General features: G+C 38.5%; 1 protein-coding gene across 1 annotated transcript in view; it reads left to right on the forward strand.

Annotated features, from left to right (window-relative positions):
• Window positions 1–6,424: 6,424 nt before the first annotated feature.
• Window positions 6,425–23,911, forward strand: part of LOC139133177 (adhesion G protein-coupled receptor E5-like) — a 43,100-nt gene continuing 25,613 nt past the window's right edge. The window contains exons 1-3 of the mRNA XM_070699607.1: window positions 6,425–6,632; window positions 22,069–22,150; window positions 22,875–23,531. Coding sequence (XP_070555708.1) covers window positions 6,561–6,632; window positions 22,069–22,150; window positions 22,875–23,531 — 811 coding nt within the window. The 5' untranslated portion in view covers window positions 6,425–6,560. The remainder of the gene's footprint in view (window positions 6,633–22,068; window positions 22,151–22,874; window positions 23,532–23,911) is intronic.

The raw sequence follows: 23,911 nt of genomic DNA on the forward strand, positions 1-23,911 counted from the left end.
AGAGAGACAGACAGACAGACAGACAGACAGCAGACAGACAGACAGAGAGGGGGAGAGACAGGGAGAGGCAGAGAGAGACAGAGAGGCAGAGAGAGACAGAGAGTCAGAGAGAGACAGAGACAGACTGAGCGCTCCTATAAATAGAGATACTTGATTTCATGGTGCAGTAAAGTTCAGAGGGTAAGCCAATACAACACAGCTTCAGAAAGGTTCAGCTGACTCTGAATGAGATATCCACCTGCGGTACTGGTCAAATTTTCTGAAGGCTACAAAATTACGCGTGTGTATGGACCCTGTACAGTATTTATTCTCCGAGAGAGGGGAAAGCAAAGTGAATATCAAAGAAAAATATCAACGGATTGAAAATACGATAGAAAGAGTTATTCGTAGAATGCACCGTGAGAACATATATTCGGACTCTCAATTTTGTTCTATCCTTTCCTGGTCTAACGCTGGTCTTACAATAAGAAAAAATTCAACTCTTGTTTTTTAGAAAATTTATTTTTCCCAATACAGTAAAATAAAGATGGCGGCCATTTTGAATTTCGAATATTAATAAATGTTACGTTATTTGTTTATCTAGTACGAAACTTTGCATGGCGACCCCTGGGTTTAGTTTTCGATTTGGTAAAAGCATGGTTGAAAGTTTCATTGAGGAAAGTTCGAGCAAAAGTTCAAATCTATCGCGGCGCAAACTACCTTCAGTGTAGCAATTACAATATTGAAATGAGAAATTTGGAAGATATAAAAATCAAACTCACAAAAACGTGTTCTGCGGCTATTTGACAGATATTCATGATCATTGCAAAGGAAGAAAAATGGCAGCGTTAAGGTCTTAACAGTATGAGATTTATTCTAAAATCCTTATATGTCAACCGCCGTATACAAGAGTACCACACGACCTACATCGGAAACTGTGCATTAGAATGAGTTCAGAACAAGGCAGTGAACTTTTAACCCTCTAAAAAAATACATAACTCCCTGACAGGTATTAAATCTACACAGAGATTGATGAAGAATCCAATGTGAAGAGGCTTTACATACGATTAGCAAAACTATACAAGGGCGCTATTCATTTATATGGCTTTTGCTCAATCTGCTACCTATTGCAACTGACGGTATAGCAATCCGACAAAAATTACAACGGAAGATAAAGCATCAATATGCAATGAATAAAGTATTTTCCTGAATCAGGGCGTTGTGAACCTGTAAGCTGGATTTAGCTTCCAGTGTCACGGTTATTATCCACGTGACCGATTCCAAAAACCTTTCAGGTCAATAGTACGTTCTATCTTTTTCGGTTGCATTATGTCAATGCGCTAAATCTAGATCACTTGGCGTACTAAAAATAGGAAAACTCAATGGCGCTTGTCTTTGCTCAAGTTATTGGTTCATGAATTATCAGCGTACGAGTGTTTCGTCTAATGCGTACTTTAAGCATCTGTACCATATTTCTTTCCGTTGTTATGATGTATAGTCTCCATTGTGCATTTTCGTATTTTGCCATATTTCAAATAAGCAAAGCCTTTCAGAAACTACACAGATGGGTTGATATACGACATATATAATAGTTATATGCCCTAGTTATCAGAAATAACATCAAACGAGGTCATAAAAGTAAGGACAAAGTTACACGCTGACTGTGGTTTTATGCTAAACACTTAAAACTTTTCTGTAGGACTGACATATGGCATTGTACATGTTTCCTTAGAAGTCTAAAAACATAACGATCCCTGTATACTATTAGTAGCCCATTCATTGCAGTTTTTGCTAACGTTGCGGTAAGACTAAAGTTCTGGACATGCTAAAAAATCATGACCGTAAATCAACCCATCATCTAAAGCACTCGGTACGACATAATATGTGCAAGCAGTGGACAGATAATGTCTTATCACTTATTTGTTGTTTTGATTTGTTCTGCCATGTGACTGCGAATCTTACTCTAATTTCATCATCGCAAATTAACCCGGTCCCTCTATTATTGGGAAAGAGTTTGCCAACTTCGTTACATCGTACATCTCTCGACGCAAGTGCAGAACGACGACATTTCAAGTAAGGGTGTCGTCGGAACTTCGCTTAAGGTCGTATTAGACTCATAACACATTATGTAAGCATCGTATCTATGGAATGTTAGCGATTGAGGAAGTTTATGTTTATCATAATGTATATCTTTAAAAAATGATTTTGCAGCTAAGTTGACGTCATGCATCTAGGTATAGTGCATGACGTACATTGTTGGTAAACAGGAAAGTTCCATAAAATCTCGCTCCCTTAAAATGAATTAAAAATACATGCTCGTCTTGATTGTTATATTGTATGCTAATCCCAAACGTCACGTAACAATACACAGGCGATAAAAATTTATGTCGGAAGACATTACAAGTTAATATTCTGGAGTATGGCTAAGGGCCGAGTAATGATTACTTGCGTCGTAGAATCATGGGTGTTAACTAAGTTTTTTGGTCACTAAATATTTTAAGAAGTACGCGCTTCGAAAGTGAACGAACTTTTGCTCAAACTTTCCTTGGTGAGACTTTCAATCATTCTCTTATATACCGAGAGTCGAAATAAATATCGGGGATCACAATGCAAAATTTAGTACCAGAAAAACAAGTTTACCGATACAATATTTGAAATTCGAATTGGGCACTATGACTCTTAAACTTGCGATTTTTCGAAAAATTATGACGTTGAATTTGTTTGTTACTTAAACGAGCAAGCGGTAGAGCAGAAAAACATTTAAAGGCTTTAGAGTCCGAATATCTGCCCCAAAGGCGCGTTCTACCTTAAGAGATCAATTTAACTGACGTATTTGTCAGTGGTTTTGAAAAGAAGTCCCCATAGACTGTTATCGTGACGGTATTTGTTGAGGGTTCAATATAAAATCTGGTCCTTGCTAGAACAAAATTCAAATTCATATTCACCAGTATTCACCGGCACTGAGATAGCATGTATATCAGCAAATTATTGTTGGAAATAAATATGAAGTAAATAAATAAATAATAGAAGGATAAATAAGTAACTAAATAAATATATAATGCCAAGCATCATATTGCACAAGTTCGCCAAGGCCGAAAAATTTGGTCGGTTCTCTTTCGAATTGCGTCTTTAGGGATAATAGAGTCATTACACTGATGGCTGTTCTGCAATATCGCAGCTTCTCCTAACCAAATTAAAAAGAGTGATTTTCGCTTTGATGGGAACGATTGCGTAGAGCGCCGGTCCGCCTTGGCAATTCACAATCATGCTAGATATTACACTCAGGCCTTATCGTCAAAGCTTGGCTATTAAGGGTGTCCATTTGAAAACAGAATAATGAATGAGATTCGACAGCTCGTTTCGTGTTGGGAGTTGACACCCAACATCCAGTTGGAAGTGCTCCAGTATATATGCTACAGCTGAGCCGCGGCGATACTTTATGCTCTTGTTGGATACAGTCAGACAGCGATCAATGCTTCCATTAGTAAATGGATACAATTTCATTTGAATTGAACGTCGAGGTATCAGCTTGCGACAAGTTGGCTTAGATTCAATATGCAAATACGTGTCCATTTTGCATTTAGATATTCTTATTTCGAGGTTTCACTTAAATAAGATTGCTTATTTATGCGCTCGCTGATCTCTGTGGACGCGTTGTTTTTGCACAGCGCGTATTAAGATCTTCCGTGAAACTGAAGATGGGAAAATTCAGAATGAGGTATGTATTTTCTTTTTTTGTTTTGTTATTTTTTGTTTTGATTTTTTTGAAAAGAGCATTCCTTATTGGAAAATTATTTTCTCAACGTCTCGAATGATTATGTGTTTTAAGATGACGAGAGAACTAATGTTGCATATTCATAAGCTATTTGTGTCACGTTTTAAATACTGTTTGTAATCGTTCATGGAGAACGAAACACATAAATACTTTGCGTTGCGTTGTTTGTGCCATGAAAAAAGCATTAAGTCTAGCTCTTGTTAATCTATGGACAGTCCTCATGGGTAAACCAATAAATTCTACTTACAGTTAAAAACTAAAAAGTTTTATAGCGTGATATCTTGATTGGTGACAGAGGAAAGTCTACAGGTAAAGAATGAAATACGGTTTACTTATGCTAAAATGTATATAATCTGAGGTGTTGCTAATGGCAACACAAAGGAAGTAGCTATTTGTCATTTCTTGGTAAAGATCGAGTGCCGGACTACACTTGCTGCTACGATGAAAGCTACTAAGACAATCGCTCAACGAAACGTTGAACTCCAAAAGGGCAATGATTCGTTCGGATACAGAGAGCTCAAGGACAATTTGGGATTTCTCATTAACCTTGAACAATTGGGATGTCCACCTATATTCATACTTGGTATGTTTAATTGTTGTGACCGTCGCGTAATCCGCTAACGTGTGATATCTTAAGGGAGAATGCGCCTCGGGACCGATATTCTGACTCTTAATTTTTTTACAATTCTTTTCTTATATACCACTTGTGAGGGCTCATTTTAAAGCTCTTGATGTAAGAAACATTATCACCGGGTTAGTTTTTTCTAAAATCGAAAATTTCATTTTTCTCCATAGAGTTAACACTAGGGATGACGGCCATTTTGAATTACAAATATCGGTAAATTTTAGGTTATTTGTCTCTTCAGTACCAAAATTTGCACGGTGACCCCCGATTTTTGTTCTTGATTTTGAAAGAGCATGTTTGAAAGAGTCCTTGAGGAACGTTTGAGCAAAAGCTTAAGTCTTTCATTATCGAGGCGCATACTACCTTAATGCTTGAATCATATTTGTAGTCATACTATTTCGCTAGAGTGTCAGAGGAAGACGTATGGCAGTTCAAACTGATTCAGTCATGAACATCCTACAGGCGATGTTTCCCCCCTTCGCTGCGTACAGTGTAGCTTTCATGACTCACCTTCCATCCTGTTTTTTTTTTCAAGACTTTGCGATCATGTGACCCAATTAACGGCCAGAATGGTTCGGTGAGAGAGGGAAATGGATATAAATGGAGTAAGTTCAACCAAGGTCAATGATAGTAATGACTCCGGGATGACCTCAATCATGCACACGTGGTAGGGCGTAAATAGCCATTTACCTCTGGCGTGTGCGCACGAATAAATGATCACCGCACATCACGCCCTCTTCGCACTTTTGTCCTTATCGCCATGGCCACAGCATGCATATTTCGATAAAGATTTATCGACAAGTAAGAGGATTAATTCCCCTCAAAATTAAAAAGTGTTTTTCTCTCACTGCGACTTTTCCTCTTTTAAAACTAAACATGTGAATGAGTAGATAATATATTACTTTCAGACCATTAACATAATTAGTCATTGTGCAGGTAATAGCGTTTTTGAGATGAAGGTTTATGAGTCGTGTTTAGTTTTATCACAGTGAAGAAAAAAAACATTTTTACTGAATAGAATTAATCTACATCCCCATTTCAAAAATTAATTGTAATTATTTAAATTTTTTGTCATACTGCTTCAATTTTGTTATCAAAAAAAAAAACAAAACTGATGATTAAGATGACCTATGTTCGTGTATTGTACTTATGATTTATGGTCGAAAAAATAATTGATTCCTATGTCTCAAAGAAAGCCATGAATATTTTATATAGCTCACTATTTAGCAGATAAAATATAATTTCTCGGGTGCTCTTTCAGAAAATTACTACCCACCAATTTCGCGGTCGGATAAACATAACCTTAATAGTCTTTTGCGCACAACTTTGTCAACAAAGTTTAGTCTACATGTGTAGGGTAATCTCTGACTTCATCCTGTAATCGGAGCGACATGAAGTCTGAATAATCGACAACCGTACGCGTTTTGGTGAAAGGGCGCAAACTTTGTTGTGTCCATTTTGACTCTATTATACAATTTTCCAAGAGGAATTGGTGTTATGTCTTTAATTTGAGACAACCAAATTTCAATCAAGCCGAGTTGTGTGAACGAACTTCAACAAATACAGGTTTTATGTTAACTGTAAAATTTTAATCCATTTCAACCGTTTCTAGATTAGACGGCGGAGTTCGGCAATCATGTCGTTCCAACATTGTTTTGCGACAGCAAATCACGCAGTGACGTCCTTGCGTCAGTGTGTTCGGCGTCTCTGCTTTGCATTTAACTTATTTGGTCAAAACGATACACTCTGTCGTTCACGTACAGACCGCAGACTTAATGTAAGATTGAGTAAGGAAATTGATGACATCCCCTTCTAATATCGAAACGAAATGGCTGTACTATTTGAAATAAAAGCAACGTGCTAACCGTGTCAATAATGCTAACAAGACATCGCTTTCAAGCTTTCCCATCGCCTCTTTATGTACACTATTATTCGGCTTAGGTAGCTGGCGCTGCGTCACCATCGCCATGGTAACTCCCCGACTCGTCCAATGAGATTATAGTTATTTTACACCCTTGGGTTTAATAACATTTCCCGTGTCGGTTATCACACAGGCTAGACAAGGCCCGTGGAACAAGCGTATCAGAGGTGGCTATTTGTCGAGATCTCGCAAACCACAAAGGCAATAATCATTGATCGTCGCAGCGACGAAACAGAAGCACGAACACTAAGGATCGTTTAATGCTGTATTGGAGGCCGGTTGCTTATCGGACTTGGGTGACGATGAAGCGCTCGCAGACACTAATTCCTCGGGTAAGTGATGTTCCCTCTGCAGCACTTGAAGTTCTGAGTTCGTATCGGACGATCGAGGATGCGGTGAGATTCCACAAGTGGTGTCAGGAACATTATCCGTTCAGCGCGTCAAATCTCACGGAGGAGTATCGTTGCCTATTTTCAGCAGGTGGATGAAAATTCCGATGATACCATTCAAACAGATCGTTTTAAACGGTGGTTTTCAAGTGTGAATATTGTATTCAAGAGATTTAATTATTGATTTTGTTTGCTCGGTACTGCTCAGCAAACATAGAGCAATACTGGGTATAAAAAATAGCCGTTTCAACGCGTCTGATCAGGCACGAATCTTAGTACAGCATTTGGAAAGGTAACCAAAGTTCCCTTCACTAACTCGATGAACATTGTTACACTAGAATGTATATTTCCCTTTTGTCAAAATATTATAAGAATTATGAAATAAGGCAGTGTACTACCAATGCCATACTGCGTCCTTTTATCAAAAACCACATCTTTTAAAAATTCGCAGAATTGCATTTTACATATCGTCATGACAGGTCAATATGAGGCACGTGATCGATGTGAATACACACGCGTTTCAGTACCCTACTTCACTATCTGATATAAGCTATATTCTGACGGGAAATTTTGTTTACAATGATTGATTGCCATCGGGTACCTCCAGTTCGTTCCATGAAATGACAGTCAATAGCCGGGACTTTGTTTTATTTACTTCTATGCAAGGTACCCCAGCTACCTGGGTGATATCTTTGTCTTGATAACCATGGCAACAACGGTACGAATTTATACCTCTCATGAATGAAAAGACGGTATCTTTGCCACCATTGTTGGCATGTATGCCATGCGTCACAGCCCATGATGGTTAGTGATCGCACTAACTTGATGACAATGTCAGTTTTGAAGGATATGTTTCCATGGCATCGGCTACTGTGAAATTGTCACTTGTCAGCGTGTATCACTCAATCCAGTTGTTTTCTTTAATCGACAACGGACAACCTGTTACTCTGATGAATTTTTGTATGAATGCTAGCGTTTCTCAGCGAACGCTTGTTATTATGATCAAAATGATAGCCCAACTAACAACATGTCTACCCTTATTGCCGTATTTATTGCAAATTACCGGTTAAGTTTTAATATTTGTTCAATACAAGCCAATACCCGGGGATTTTTATTCGCCGTGATAGGGGACTAGATGAGGCACACATGCTCTGCCCTCTCTTGGTGGATCTTCACTCCCTATTTGCTCAACTAATCAGATGTAATATCTTTTAACAGTGTTGAAATCTGTCAAATCGACGTGTGTGATCCTGCTGATAGTGTGATCAATAATGCTCGATATTAATTATCTTTTGACAGTGTTGCAATCTGTCAAATTGACGTGTGTTATCCCGCTGATAGTGTGATCAGTAATGCTCCAATCGTAGATATTACCAGTTACCATTGAAGGAAAACGTTTCATATTCACAATGCATCATGGATTGGCATCAGGAAATTAGATGATGAAATTTCTTCCAGGGCATTGAACTTACCATTCAAGGTTAATTAAGGATATTAATTATACGTTTTACACGAACTTCCTGGCAAGAAGTCCCGAAACAAGTATGGAATTACAGGAAATAAATCAATTAAGATAGAAAGCAAATAGACAGACAAACACTTAACAGCTCCTTCAGGAAATAATAAACTGATTGTTTTGATACCAAAGCTCGAGCACAGAATAACATGGAATAATGACTTCATGGGATGGGGGCGGGGGGTATCTGACTGTACTATGTATAAAGTATAGCTTGACAATGACCACTGTACTAAAGATACAACAGAAATGAATGGTCAGCCTCGTTCGTTGACTACCCAGATTTACGAGGCAATAATATTCAAAGCAATGCTTGAGTGTGGATTATACCTTTTAAGGTAGTATGCTACTGGAAAGTGAAAGACTTAAAGTTTTGCTCAAACTTTCCGCAATGAAATTTTCAGCCATTCTCTTTCAAAATAAAAAATGAGAATCGGGGGTCACGGAGCAAATTTTTGTACTTGAGTACTTTGAGATACTAGAAGAACAAATTGCCCAAGATCTACCGATATTTGAAATTCAAAATGGCCACCATTCCTATGTTAACTCTACGAAGCAAAAATAAAATTTTCGATGTTCGAAAAATGTAGACGGCGAAAAGTTTTCTTACACCAAGAGCTTTGAAGTGAACCTCCGGAAGTGGTAGATTAGAAAAGAAATTTATTGTAAAAGTTTGAGAGTCCGAATGTCTGTCCCAGAGGCGCATTCTACCTTAAGAAGAAACCTTAAAACGAAGCTTGAAGTACAACCGGCAAGACTCAGATGTCCCAGTCGAGATTTGGCAGTTGAAAGAAATGGCACCATTGTAATCAAGTATTTCTTCTGTACCTTGTATGTGTAAAAACCAAGGTATTTCAATCATTGAGGAAGACTGGCGTTTCCCGCCATTTTTTCCTTTACTCGATAAAAACAGGAGAAAATTGATCGCACAAACACATCGTCAAATTTCGAAAAGTTTGCACATTCAGTAGCTCGAGTCTTAAACGAGACAATTTCATAAGGGAATGTATCAAGTTTAAACTCGTTTCCCTCGTTTTTGTTTCCACCGACAATTCTCTCTCTGAATAAATGTATGCATCTGTTACATGTGATGGGCTGGGGTGTAAACGTTAGAAATAAAACTTCAAAACTATAATAGCTGTACTCCAGAACATTCAACTGTGCCTTTTTGCACTGGATGAGTAAAATCGAAGCGCGAGTTGTTCTTAAAAACGCGAGTGGATACACTTAATTGGTAAAAAAAATGTGAACCGAGGTAAATTTGACGTCAGTAGGCCCTATTACATTGCGTTCACCAAGTCATATATGGTCAGTAGAGATTAATTGTCCCTGGGCATTATTATTTATCATCTAGCCGCCTGCCCACAGGCCCAACACGTACGGCATTGTGATATCTAATACAGGAATATGGCAGTCTGTGTTTTACTCCTTTGTTTTGCCCTTGGAAACTCTCCTTCCATAAGAATTTAATTCTCGATTAGATTATCCCGGGCACACTCCCACCACAATAAATTCGAAATCGTGTATTAGCGGGCAATTTGATATACCGTGCATGTTTCAACCTGCTTAGTAATATTTTGTAAATTCACTCTGGGTTTCATTGTGACTTAGTTTTTATTTTCTTTTGGACAAGAAATGCATTTTATTGACGTACATCTTTCTGACGATTAGCAAGCATAGTTCAGCGCGTAGATGTTTGTTCTCTATTTAATCGATAACTTATCGAATGAAAAAATAGATCACAATCATTATGAAAGTAAATCAACGTACGTGATGTAACTCGGTATTGGACTGTGGTTCTTTCCCCTTTTATTCTAGTTAAACAGCATTCATATAATACCCGCATGTCAAATGATACAATGCAGTTTTAGAATTAAACGAATAAACTGATTGCTGTAGATTTTGACGTGATCAACATACCGCCCGTTTCAACGATTGAAAAAAAAATGTTGGGTATTTTGTTTCAGATCACGTTAATAAGAAAACGTCTTGCACAAGTTACGTACCGTGTTTAGCTCGGAGAAGGTATATGCAGGGTGTACAGCCATGATTCGGCAATATTGATAAGATTTACGATTCTAGCAGACACGTTGCGTGTACATTTCAGTCATGGTTTTGAGGTAAAATTGTTACATTTCGAGAATGGTTGATTTATCCATTCATCGGTCCTTTTTTCGTTTCAGATAACATTGGTAAGAAAATCTTTTGCACAAAGTCTTTCACATGTTTCGGTCTTTAGAAGGTATATGCAACTTGAGTCGACGTAAAAAGTCGTGGTTTGACAACACTGATAACATTTACCTTTTTAACAGACACGCTGTACGTACATTGAAATGAGTTCAACCGTAGTTTCTAGGTAAAATTGTTACGAGAATCTTTGATTAATTGATGTTCACTAGTGATATCAACAATGGTTTATGCTTGACTTGCAAAACCAATTCTGTATCAATAATACAATGAGCGCAATGACGCAGAAGCCGTTCAGCCATCATTTCTTGAAAGTTGTCGATTTACTTTGCACAGTAAATTAATAACGAACTACTTGTGAAGATTAAGTGCTTTCTTATCTGACTATTCAGACAATACACATAAAAATACTTAATTGGTTGGCGTGCATTCCAACTTTACACATGTTTGTTATCATATATACGAGATCACTAAAATCATTAAGTTTTTTCTAGATACGACTCATTACATCCAAGGAAAATCGAGGCAAACGTTCTCTGTTTGCTATAGTGCGCTGACAACATATTAGGTTCGTGTGTGCTGTATACAAATGTTCTCATGATGGGAAACATGATGATGCACACGCCATGAACAATCTCCGCGTAAAAACGACATAATACACTGACAGTAAATTGCTCCCCATGATCAGTGTGGAGGGACCGTGGTCCAATACAACAATAACTTCTGAACACTCAATCAGCGCCAAAACGCTGATCGTTATTTTCGTGCCCCCGGCAGAGTCTGGCTTCGTAACATAAATCAAGAATCTCTGAACGATTTGTTGCCTTAAGTGATCCGTTGTCCTTCGATTTGGAGATTTTTCCATTCTTCCCATTCCCAAGATAGCGCAACAATACCAAGAATTTATCGCGCTATTTTCTCTCGGTCTACTTTGTGTAGACCAAAATAGCACTAATATATGCACAGGACGATATGATGGGCTCAGGGTATGTATTAACACTAGTGATGCCTTCGAGACATGCTAAAATTGGTCAATAAATTGAAAAAGAATTGGAAAAGAATTTACTAAAAAAAGGCCAACAAGAATATGGCCTCAATTTCGTCTCCAAGAAATGTCTTTTGCCTTTAAAGAGGCTATTTGTGAGCAAAACGGAACGGCGTTTTACATTAACCCTTCTGATAGTATAGATGAGAGGCAATTATAAAAGGAAATATAGTCACTATAACAGATAGAGTATAAATAAATGTACGTTTCCTTAAAATGATGTAGTTTTCCGCTCAAGTTACTACACATACCGAAAATAAAGGTTTTAAACTTGTGTTCATATCATTGCAAAAAATAAATTTTCATACTTGTAGAAAACATAACTCTCTGATATCTTATCATAGAAGCAAAGTACCATAATACATGTGAACTAAATGATACATTTGAAATACATAACAAGAGTGCAAAAGGAAGAAAAACATATTTTTCTGTTAATGTATCCACACAAGCTTTTCGCCATCAAGGAATTGTGAGTTTTGAGATTTCAAACATTTGTTCCGAGGTGTATCCTTCTTTGAATTCTAAAAATGGACTCTTTTACTCATAAACATTAATGGAGATGTAATGGATATAAAAAATCCTGCTTTCAGTAGTACTTCCTTTTAGTTAAGATAATGAATGATTTGCATATCACTTACTCTGCTGGCGATTATCAACAAGGTCAGCTTCAATCGTCGTTGAACTTGTATAATTACAATTTACTTCTTAAATGTAAAACATGACCTCGGTATGTAAGAAGAATACGAGTCTAGGGATTTCATCTATAAACTTTAACACTATTGCCTCTTTCGTATGTTGTTCGTGTCGTATACGTTACGAAACCCCTCATTTGTGTATTTAGTGTTTTCAGGACTGAATTGATTCGAACAATCCGTATAGGAAAAGGGGTATCTTACAGAAGAGTAGTCTGGTATTACAGCTTTTTGAAAACCTGATGTGAAATATTTGGTCCATAATTACCATGTGTTTCAATGTCCTCTCTGACAATTGCATTCCGTACAATGATCGTATAGTTAATGACGTTGTCGCTAGATAAAGTGCCCGGATGGAGCATTAGGATAGTTCACCTGATCCAGGGTATTAAAAATATTAGTCGTAGGTGACAGCTTTGTATAACATTTATCTTGTGAAGTTCATGAGACAATAAATCAGATTTATGAAGTAACGAACATTTCAGTTTTGGTGAACGCTATGTGCAGAGTCTTTGACTAGGCTACCGCCATATCCGGAGTCATTTCAAGTAGCTCTGCTGTTTCATAGTCTGTAAAGATCGGAGTTTTCGATAAAAGTTCATTAAATAAACAGGGAAGGAAGAGGGCGTTAAATGTTTCACCCAAGAAACCGTTTACGATTTACACCGGTTGGATTTTTTTTTAATTTTGAAAGAAATTGTTGAAAGTTTATTTGAAATTGTGACAATTATCCACGATTTTCAACTTCTCGGAAACCAATGAAATGAGACACACTTCGGTAAAGCAGGATTTACATCGTATATCAATTTCGCACTCTCACCACACATCATCATAGAGTTATCAATAACATATTTAGAGAAGTGTAATAAATTAACCACAAGTCATATACTGTTTTGAGAAGAGTGTTTTCATGGCGGCTGCAAGTCTTGATTCAGCCGTAATTCACTGATAACAGTTGCAATTTCGAGTGTTCTAAAAATGCTCTCTCTCTCTCTCTCTCTCTCTCTCTCTCTCTCTCTCTCTCTCTCTCTCTCTCTCTCTCTCTCTCTCTCTCTCTCTCTCTCTCTCTCTCATGGACACACTAATGCATTACCTTTTACTGCATGGTGAAAGTTGAAGTTACGCTGTAACTTCCTACCCGCGGCGCTTTTAGACGATAACTTCTGTCACGGATTTGTAACGATTTCGAGGACGTGCTACGGAAGGAATATTGATTCAAATATTCCATTTCCTCCGCTTAGGCTATCTTCCCGGTAGCTAATTTGCATAAATCCCTTAGCATTGAGCAAAAGATGCAGTAGTAAGTCGATATATGCCGCAGAAGTAATTGAAATAGTATTCCGCAAAGAAGAATCAACGAAGAAAATGAAAAGTGAGCGGTAAAATACTAAGAACTCCATTTAATTCAGCGATATAAATTCATGATTTTTATCCCATGGCTATAAAGTTCGCTGGAGAAAATTCACTTTGCAAAAATCAATCAACGGTTAGCTCTGTGAGGTGAAATGAATCCTATCCCAGATACTGGTTGATTTGAGAAAGAAATTAGATTTAAAACAAATTAATGGTTCTGACGATTTCTGATTTGTGTGTGTGTGTGAGAGAGAGAGAGAGAGAGAGAGAGAGAGAGAGAGAGAGAGAGAGAGAGAGAGAGAGAGAGAGAGAGAGAGTATGAGACAGTCAGACAGACAGAGAACAGAGACAGACAGCGGCAGAGACAGAGGGACAGAGATTGGGTTTCCAGATACTATCGTTTCTGAAAACATATTGTTTTCGTTTCGAAGGAACGAACAGAGATTACTCGAGGGAATTGATATTTAGCACAGGTGATGCAGACTCAGTGAATGTACGATACCCAACCAATTTAAATTCAGAAGGTACATTCTGATGAACTGTACGAGGAATAGAAGTCTCATTAACGGGCTGTACCTGGCTTGGCAGCCAGCCATTAACGTCAGAGTTGAATCGTGCCTTGAAGAATTTACATTACGCGACAGCAAGGAAATTTGCGTTCTACCGAGGTAAGAGCATCGCGACGGGGAAAGTCCATTATTGAAGCAATGTTTCGTGTGTCACTGTATTTCCCGTACGTCTGTAGCGACCGAAAGTCTGCGTAGTTTTAATGGGGGCTGACTGCCTCTGGCAGCCCAGGCATTAGAGTCAAGTGACAGCTTAAAATGGTGCCCATCAGTCTGTAAAGAAACCGTCAAAAGAAGCGTACAGCCCTTACAAGTAGTATATTCTTGAGGACCCACAGAATACTGGCAAAACACCACAGCTGAACACTGCGGGCATTGCCATGAAATTATATGGTAACGGATAACCATTACCAAATACTGGCAATAATTCCATGCTTTTAATTCGGAAATAGCATCATATCTTTTTCATTCACATCAAATATAACTCTCTCATTTACCAATTGCAACTGTGTTTGTGTCCATATTTTTTCGAGTACCATGGAATCAACTAGCGCTTAATATGTGTAAGAACATCGTCAAACGTCATTATGTCTCTTATTTTAAGGTAGAATGTTCCTCGGAGGCAGATATTTGGACTATCAAACTTTTACAAATCTTTTCTAATCTACCACTTGTGGGTGCTCATTTTAAAGCTCATGGTATAAGAAAACTTCATTTTTTCCATTCTTCTCTATAGCGTTAACACAGGGATGGTGGTCAAAATGAATTTCGAGTACCGGTAAATCTTGTATGACCATTTAAAAAACACAAAAGTTCAAAGTTTTGCCACTTTTAGTACTTCAATAAGATTGTAAGATTCATATAAAACAGTGTATGAAACTAACCCCTTAGCCGGCAGTATTGACACTGAGGATATCATGTCTTTCGAGAACAAGTTTCGTGTGGTATTGTCTGTAATTTTCAGAATTCCATGGGGGCGGATGAAGTAAGTGCCCTTAAAAATTTACGATAATTGACCAGTTGATGGGATCAAATCCGTGCCATTATTGCCAAACGCCGTTCATTTGTGACAGTTTTTCGGTCTTCATTGCATTCAATTATCGATACCCTGCATGCAGTGACATTTGGACGTGACAGAGTTTCTCGTACCGGTGAGATAAAATTTTAGTTGTTCACTTAAAAATGTCCCTTACGGGGTTTCCAAAGTCTTTCATGCATTCATACGTCAGCATAAAATTTATATCAGTTAACAGATAACCACTTTTTCACAGATTATCACACTGCTCTGTTTGACCGGTTCTCTCAACAAAGCAACTAACACTTGTTACAAACCTCATCAAATCAAAACACGTCAACTACTTATTAAACCGTTGAAATATTAACTTTCCCACCTGACAACGAATACCACGTCTTCAGCATCCAATGATTCAATACGATAAACTCGACTTTGACTCAGTTAACAAGATTACACTGTCGACTTCGATAATGTAACGCGCGGAACCCATACGACCCTAAACACTCTTCAAGTACAATATCCTTAGTCGCATCACAAACTTTTAATAGATCGATGGACGTCGCTCCCTTTTGTTGGAAATAAAAGGGAACGCTGCAACACATGAGCAAAGTCATTTTACCACAGGATGTTGTACTGCTCAATGCGCCACAAATTGAAACTCGTTTAAATTAAACTGCGCATAACCGATTACATTGAATGAACTTTTCCAATAATTTTGTACAAATCAGGAAAACTTTAACTGTCTTGTATCTTTAACAAACGGAGGAGCATTGCAGGAAAAGGGAAGATTGTACTTCGCATGAGATGTACCCTCATTTCCGGAATACATTCCCAATTTTATGCACATACGCGTCGCTAACTATGATGTCAAAGGGATTTTCGCCGATCCTCAAAGTTGAGTAACTTGTGCGCCGCTAAGACTCATGCTGCAACCTTACCTAGGTATTGCAAAGTATTAAAGCTACCGGTATGATTGCACCTAATTTTAATAAGAGGAATTAAGGGGCGTACGGATGATGGAAATGCCACTCGTTTCACAGCGATTTACATCACATGGCCGATCACTAATAAATCACACAAACTTGTCGGATCGGAGCGGATGACGTCCGACACGCATATACTAGTACACCGTCATACTTCATGCCTCTTGTCAAGGATTTACCGATGAAATATCGGCGAGGCTTTTCATATGCAATGGAATAAGCGGATTCCAAGCGACGTGTTCACTGTCAACCTAAAGACCCCGTTCGGTGATTTGTGTTAAGTACAGCAGGCCGAGAGAAACCCGACTGTATTTTACGGAAACACGTACGGGCTAATCTTTTAATCTGTACTGCTACCCACCTGATGTCGCGTGAAAGGAAATATAGACGATTAATCGTTGTCTGACAATTTATGTATCGAACTCTCTTTTGATCAACTTGCTATTAGGGTTTCGTTTAGCTGCAAATAAGCGGTTAATTTATGGGACACTCAAAGGTCTCATCGAAATATGCCTGGTGCGGGTCCAACAAGCGACAAATAATACTTTGAACAATGACGGACATTATTGTACGGAGTATAAATGGAAAACAGGTTTCCAGGCGAAGCAGAGGGCAACAATGATGCATCAATCTGCCGCTTTGACAAGTCCGGAAAACAAAAAAATGTGTTAAAACACAATGGGTATGATTGCGATTATTTTACAAAGACTAAAACGCGAAAACTAAAAGATAAGACGAGGATTTTTTGAGTTCCCAGCCGGGAGTCAACTAAAGTGACGAACGAGAAGATACCGTTGAATATTTTTAGAGAGGTAACAAATCAACACAGTGTGATTGTGTTCCGTTTTACAAAAATAAATAACAAACTTTACTTGAATGAAAAAAAACCAGCTTGGCCGGATATTTCTTGTGTATTACCCTGGCCAATGGCTATCGCCGATACATCGCCTGTTGGGCCTTAGCATTCTTCAGCCTGTTGAAAAATGTACAGCCATTTGTCAGTGGATTAAATCAACGGTCAGCAGATGTAACTCACTAAATCCAGTCAACATTACCTTCGTTTGTCACGTTCTAAAGAAATTAACGATGATTTGTACTTTGCGGTTTTCACTAAGGCAAACGGTTATTCCAAGGAAGGGGGATCCGTATGTTTCAGACTGATCAAATGGTGAAAATGCCCCGAGACGAGATTTCAAATCGACGAGAGTGAAATGTTGTTATGGAAACGGCAGGGTATGGCATCGTTGGTCATAAGAAAACATCCTTTAAATAAATTAATTAGTATCAAAAACAGGAGTAATGTTGTCGACGATAGGAAGCCAAATATACCCTCTAAAGTAAAAAGTTCATTACATTGAGCTAAAAGTAAGAAAAACAACAACCTTATTCAATATGCAAAATTATTTTTATTCGAGAAAAAAACATTGCTGTTTCGAGTACAAGACATTTGACCTTGTTTAATTTGAAGTTAGGCTATTTACTATGAAAAACTTACGATAAATTCACATACCAAACAAAGCCGCGGATAGAACTCTTCAAATCTAGACTATTGCTATCGAACTATTTCAACGAACGCGCCATTCCATACTTGTAATATTATTCATGTTAATTCTGTTTAGAAAAGCCTAGTTTGTGATCTTTGGATGACAGTACAATAGGTTCTTTCTTGGATGGAGTATTAGAATTGACATCAGAACACGTCTAACTAGCGCGTCCTTCACCCAGAAGCTTGAACCACGCGGTACCATTGCATCGAATAATTTACATGATATGAACTCTTCTCGTTAAACTGAATAACCCAACAAATGCATACTAAAAGATGGTATACCCTTCAGTAACAACAGCGTTTTATCTAGCGAAAGTGTCGGTAACAGTAGACGTATAGCCTAGAAATACTTACGGGCGGTCCATTAACCTCACGAAAACCTGGTTGCTAAGCTCCAATATGAAGAAAAGTCTAGTCATAAATACATGAACTTATGTTAAATATTTCCCCTGAATTAACATACCTCCGGCGGTACGGCTTAAAGTTTCTTTCTCCCCGGTTCTCAGTTAACGCGTTGGACGCGCCCCTATTGACGACATGATTGTGGAACCAGCTACACGTCAGTCTGAAAACACAATATCATTCGTGTTGTTGTTTATAGATTCGACATGAAAACATAGAAGCATTGAGAATTTTGTGGTGTTGCTGCCTGCTCACAGATCAATCGGAGCACGATACATTTGATATCATGATACAGTACAAGGCAAGCAATAAAACGCATCTCACCTCAGACGTGAAACTGCTCTCTCCCGTCGAACACTAAAAACCGGTGATAATGGGTGGGATTTAACGAACCACTTGTAATGGCTCCTATAAAGCGCTATATCACTTGGTCGTCATATCTATTTGTCCCAGAACCTAATCAGAGAAATGAGCTATCTACTTTAATGATGATCGACTCTTCAGTGTCGTATAATTTTACATCTGTGTGTTTCGAGTCCTATATCCCTCATAATAGCTTCATCTCTTTTAAAACAGTAAACAGTGTGTTTACCCTAGGGCAAAGTAGCGGTATGAAATCAAGATAGGTTTTGCTTGTTGCTCGTTTTAGCGGCGTTTGCCAGTGCTGGGCAAAATTATATTCACGACACCGACTCATATACCCAGTAAAATAGTGATTTGTTTGCCCATATTTTTTCTATCTTCTTTACAACCTTCAATGCGTCATATACAAGTCCAAGGGGAATAGACAACTCTGATCACTTGTAAGAGTAGATTAAATTTTTAAATCTCGGGAGATGGTTTCTTGTGAGGTGATATCGAGCCAGCATTTGACGAAACGACGCCTAGCAGCATATTAAAGTGACATTGCTGAGTACCTAATAGGAAAATGAAGTGTATTTGGTCTTACATAACAGTCTCTTGTATTCCCTGGTTTCATTTATCCACTGAATGGTCTACCAGTTTCATTTTATCTCTCTCTCTCTAATAACCGATTTTCACTGGGTGAAACTATATGAATGTTACGGCTTATCCCTCGTGATAACGGTAACTGTTTCCATCATGAGAAACATGACCACAAATAACAGATGTTTAATCTTACAAACCAATGCTGCTGTACTTCTATGCAGTAAAAACTGCATGTACATGACCGTACAGGTAAAATGTTCGGATGATGTCGGAATGGTTGGGGCAAAACCGAAAACGCGAACGTGTTAGTCGCGATGGCATAGAATATGAAAGCATTGCAAACGTAGCACCGAGGAAAAACTCACTGTGAACACATTTGAACAGAAAAACTGCATTCTTACCAGTACAGTAAAGTATAGTCTCTCTAGGGTCTACAGCGAAGCTTATTTCCTTTGTAAGTTTTCTTTGTTTGGTGACTCAATGGCCGATCAACAAATTGATGACCAATTGAGTTACAATGAGTTTCTGTTGATTAGATATCAACTGTCAACTCACGATGTTATTTCAAATCGTTTCCCCCAAAATAAGACCATTTGTTACATGCTTCTAATATCGAAGTCGTGCGCCCGATAAGATTAAATTGCAACGAGTTGATGACGTAGAAAGCCGTATTGTCATCATTTGACTGAAAGTTATACCTTGAACTATTTTCAACTTGGCAACTTTGGGATTGAAACTGATAAATAGTATGTTTTACATATATTACGTATAAAAATCGTTATGTTTAGACCGCACAACAGTAATGTCAATATATTCATGCGCCCTTCTATGATGAAAATTATTCTACATTATATACTGATTTTCGTCTACCACAGCATAGAGAATGTAATAGTCATTCGCATCTTACCAAAGGGTTTTGTTTGAAATTATGAAAGCAGCTACACATGTTTTGTCGCTCTCTCTCTCTAATAATCGACTTTCAGTGTAGAACCGATATGAATGTTACGGCCTGTCCCTCGTGATAACGGCAACTTTTACTATTGTAAGAAACATGACCACAAATTACGGATATACAAACCAATGCTGTACTTCTACACAGTAAAAACTGCATGTACAGGAAAAATGTTCGGTTGACGTCGGTATGGTGTGGGCAAAACCGCAAAAGCGAACGCTTTTGGCCGCGATGGCATAGAATATGAAAGGATTGCAAACGTAGCACCGAGGACAAACTCACTGTGAACACATTTGAACAGAAAAACTGCATTCTTACCAGTACAGTAAAGTATAGTCTCTCCAAGGGTCTACAGCGAAGCTTATTTCCTTTGTAAGTTTTCTGTGTTTGGTGAATCAATGGCCAATCAACAAATGATGACCAATCGAGTTACAATGAGTTTCTATTGATTAGATATCAACAGTCAACTCACGATGTTATTTCAAATCGTTTCCCCCAAAATAAGACAAGTTATTGTTACATGCTTCTAATATCGAAGTCGTGCGTCCGATAAGATTAAAGGGCCACGAGTTGATGACGTAGAAAGCCGTATTGTCATCATTTGACTAAAAGTTATACCTTGAACTATTTTCAACTTGGCAACTTTGGGATTAAAACTGATAAATAGTATGTTTTACATATAGGCTGTTATGCATAAAAATCGTTATGTTTAGACCGCACAACAGTGATGTCAATGTATTCATGAGCCCTTCTATGATGAAAATAACTCTACATTTTTTCAGATTTTCGTCTACCACAGAAATACATAGAATGTGATTGTCATTTGCATCTTACCAAAGAGTTTTTGAAATTATGAAAAAGCATTACAGTCCAAACAAGGACTATTTTCCCTCGAGACAGAAGACCATTTGCCTTTCTGGCATCGGGCAAATGGTTACCTGCCCCCGGGTACATTGTCCCATGTTTAGGCTATAATATACACCACTGTATTCTATAGCGAATTTCAGTGTGTATCCGGCTAATTGTGTAAACATGTGCGGCTCATTGGTCACCTTGATCTGTGGTGTTTAGGAAACCTCATCAAGCTTTAACTGTAGAAACATGCACATGCATCAACAGTAAATGACAAAATACTTCTAATTTGCTCAGAGATATTGATGCAATATCTGTCGTCTTCCGAAATTACATTGAAAGGAAAGTTTAATGGCTGCCTTGATGCACGGCCGATTGTCAAAGAAAAGGGGTAGCATGAGAAGGGTGTTCATCGTTCAAAACAATTTTGAGGGTACCTCAGCATATAAGAGGTGTCCACTATTGGGAGCCACTCAAGTGGCATATACCAACCAAACACATCCTATTAATCCTTGACTGGTGTAAACGCATCTTTAGCAGGTTGGGCCGATAAGTAGGCAGTTTTGAATCGCCGAAGAGAACTACCTCGGCTACAATGTAAGAATCAAGTTCACACAATAAAATGATTGATATTGATTGTGTTGATGATTTATATTTTTGATTGAAGACGACAATTTACATCTGGCTCAGTATGCATTCAACTATCAAAATTGCATAGGCTCCGAATCGAGTCGTGTATTCCAACAGCACTCACGAAGTAACGCAATACCAAAGTTAGTGCACAGGGTACTGCAAGCATTATTGGTGTAGAAGCTCTGGATATGATCAATAAATGTCAAGTATTAAACTTGTTTTTCATTATTCAAGCCTGACCTGTGTCGAGTGTGTGCCTATTACTTTACCCTCGCTATCTCTGTATAGTATTTCAAAGAAAACAGTTCATGTCTGTTAATTCCCGCCCATCCCCTTCATTAATTTGTTCTGCCGATCACCAATGCGGAGTTTCTCTTGCTGACCGAATAACTCGTCAGCAGTTCATAAGGTAAAAGACGGGTCCGTCTACTACCTTAGAGCTGCTAACGAGTATTGTTTTCTTTGAAATACTATACAGAGATAGATAGGGTAAAGTAATAAGCACACACTAGACACAGGTAAGGCTTGTATAATGAAAAAAGTTTAATACATGGCATTTATTGATCATATTCATAACGTCCAGACGAATATTGCTTGCAATACCCTGTGATTAGCAATGGTCTTAGAGACAACTCTATTATAGACTGATCCATTGACTATTTCCTATACTGCAATGTTTGTTTTTACAGGGTTTGACAACGATTATGATAACACAAGTTTTCATGACGGTCAGTGCCTTGCCTGTAACGAACTTCAACACATCAAACCCCAGTAAGTAACTGTAACTTGTCGGCTTAGTGACATTTATTTCGTGGAAGGCTTATGTTCATCGTCAGATGCGCATGCGTAGAATTTCTGTTGACATGTATCACACATCTGAATAAACCAACTCGAACTTTGATGGCTTCGGTTGTTCCAAAACTTTCACTGTTTCCCGAGTACTGATAATTTTACCAAAATGTTTCAATTTTATCTCACTTCCTGAACACAAAACCTGCTTCTTTGGCTTTTTATGAGAGCATATACAGAGGTAAATGCCTTGTTGTCGCTTTACCTTCAGGTCAGTCGAACATTTGATTTTCTACAGTTACATTTCCGTTACTTTTGAAACAAGTAATACGCATGCGCACCTGGCGACATTATCCTTCTAACAACTGAATTATTCATGGTCGCTGTATTTAAGTAAAAGAAAAAGTTACTGATTCACAAGTGAAATGAGAATGGTTTTTGACTGACTTGCTTGAATACGTGAGTTGCGTTGACTTAAATTTCGTCACTAGAATATCCTGCCTACACACACGTTGTTCTGCCGTAACCTATTTACAGATGCCTTGAAAAACATACACATGAAGCTAGCTATTGTGCACGAAGTGAACGATGTTTTCCTTACTGCTGCCATACTGGGAAGTAAATGGCAAAGTAATTTTGTCTGTCTTGGAGCTCGAAAGTCTATGTGAGACATTCTCTCGCACTTCTAAACTGTTATTTCTTTCAGATTGTAGCAGTTCGTTCGGAAGTCCCGATCACGCCTGGGATTTTTCAGGTAGATCTGACGCTTATGCCAAGCAACAACCATCGGCATGTTCAGGAGTGTCATCTACACAGATTTACGAAAATGACCCTGTGTATAAGGGACCCATGACGGGTACTGTAGAAGCAGGAGGTTTAGCTGTTACGTTGGTGGATACGTACCCATCAAACCAACGACAAACCGACCAGTCATGCGCTGTGATGCTCGAAGATGACTATGTCAATTTTGGAGTTGTGAGTAGTGTTTGCTTAGGAGACGTCTCTCGATGTACATCCGGGTTCTCGCTTTCAATGTGGCTTCGCTACAACCTGGCCAGTAATCCGACCACAGAGCGGTTCATCTTCACTACGGGTGGCCACACGCCAAGCGGGAGGGGTTTCAGTGTGTCTGTTGAGTCTATTCCAGATCCTCGAATCGTGTTTCAAATTATGACACCTGCGACGACCTCTGGTTACCTTAAACACTTGGTGTACAGGACTACATTTCCAGACGACACGTGGTTCCATGCGGTCTTCGTATACGACAATTCTTCGAACGTTGGTACGATCTACATCGACGGCTTGCCGGCTTCGATGCACGAGGAAACCACTGACGTTCCAGACGATGCTTTTACAGCTACTGGTATGATTCCAGTTACCGTATGTCTTATTGCACATGGCAAACATAGGTGCACTTACCCACAGAAAAATGTTACAGTGTGCCTACGTGTATATGCCTTCTAATAGTGAGCCCACAGTCACCTGTGGTCTATTCCGCACTGAGTCTATGCGCCCCATAGACGTGTGTACATCAGGCATATGTACATAGGTCTATGGGGCACAGACTCAGTGCGGAATAGACCACAGGTGACTGTGGTGAGCCTAAACTATAGACCACTCTGTATATCATGTGCATGTACGGTATCTACGCTAATAAATTGTTTTCGTCAATTTAAAAATAAGTCCAATGCTCATATGACTTCAAGCTGCCAATCTAACACGACACGGGGCTAATTTGGATTT

The sequence above is a fragment of the Ptychodera flava genome, chromosome 5, assembly GCF_041260155.1.
Source record: "Ptychodera flava strain L36383 chromosome 5, AS_Pfla_20210202, whole genome shotgun sequence".
Lineage (NCBI taxonomy): Eukaryota > Metazoa > Hemichordata > Enteropneusta > Ptychoderidae > Ptychodera > Ptychodera flava.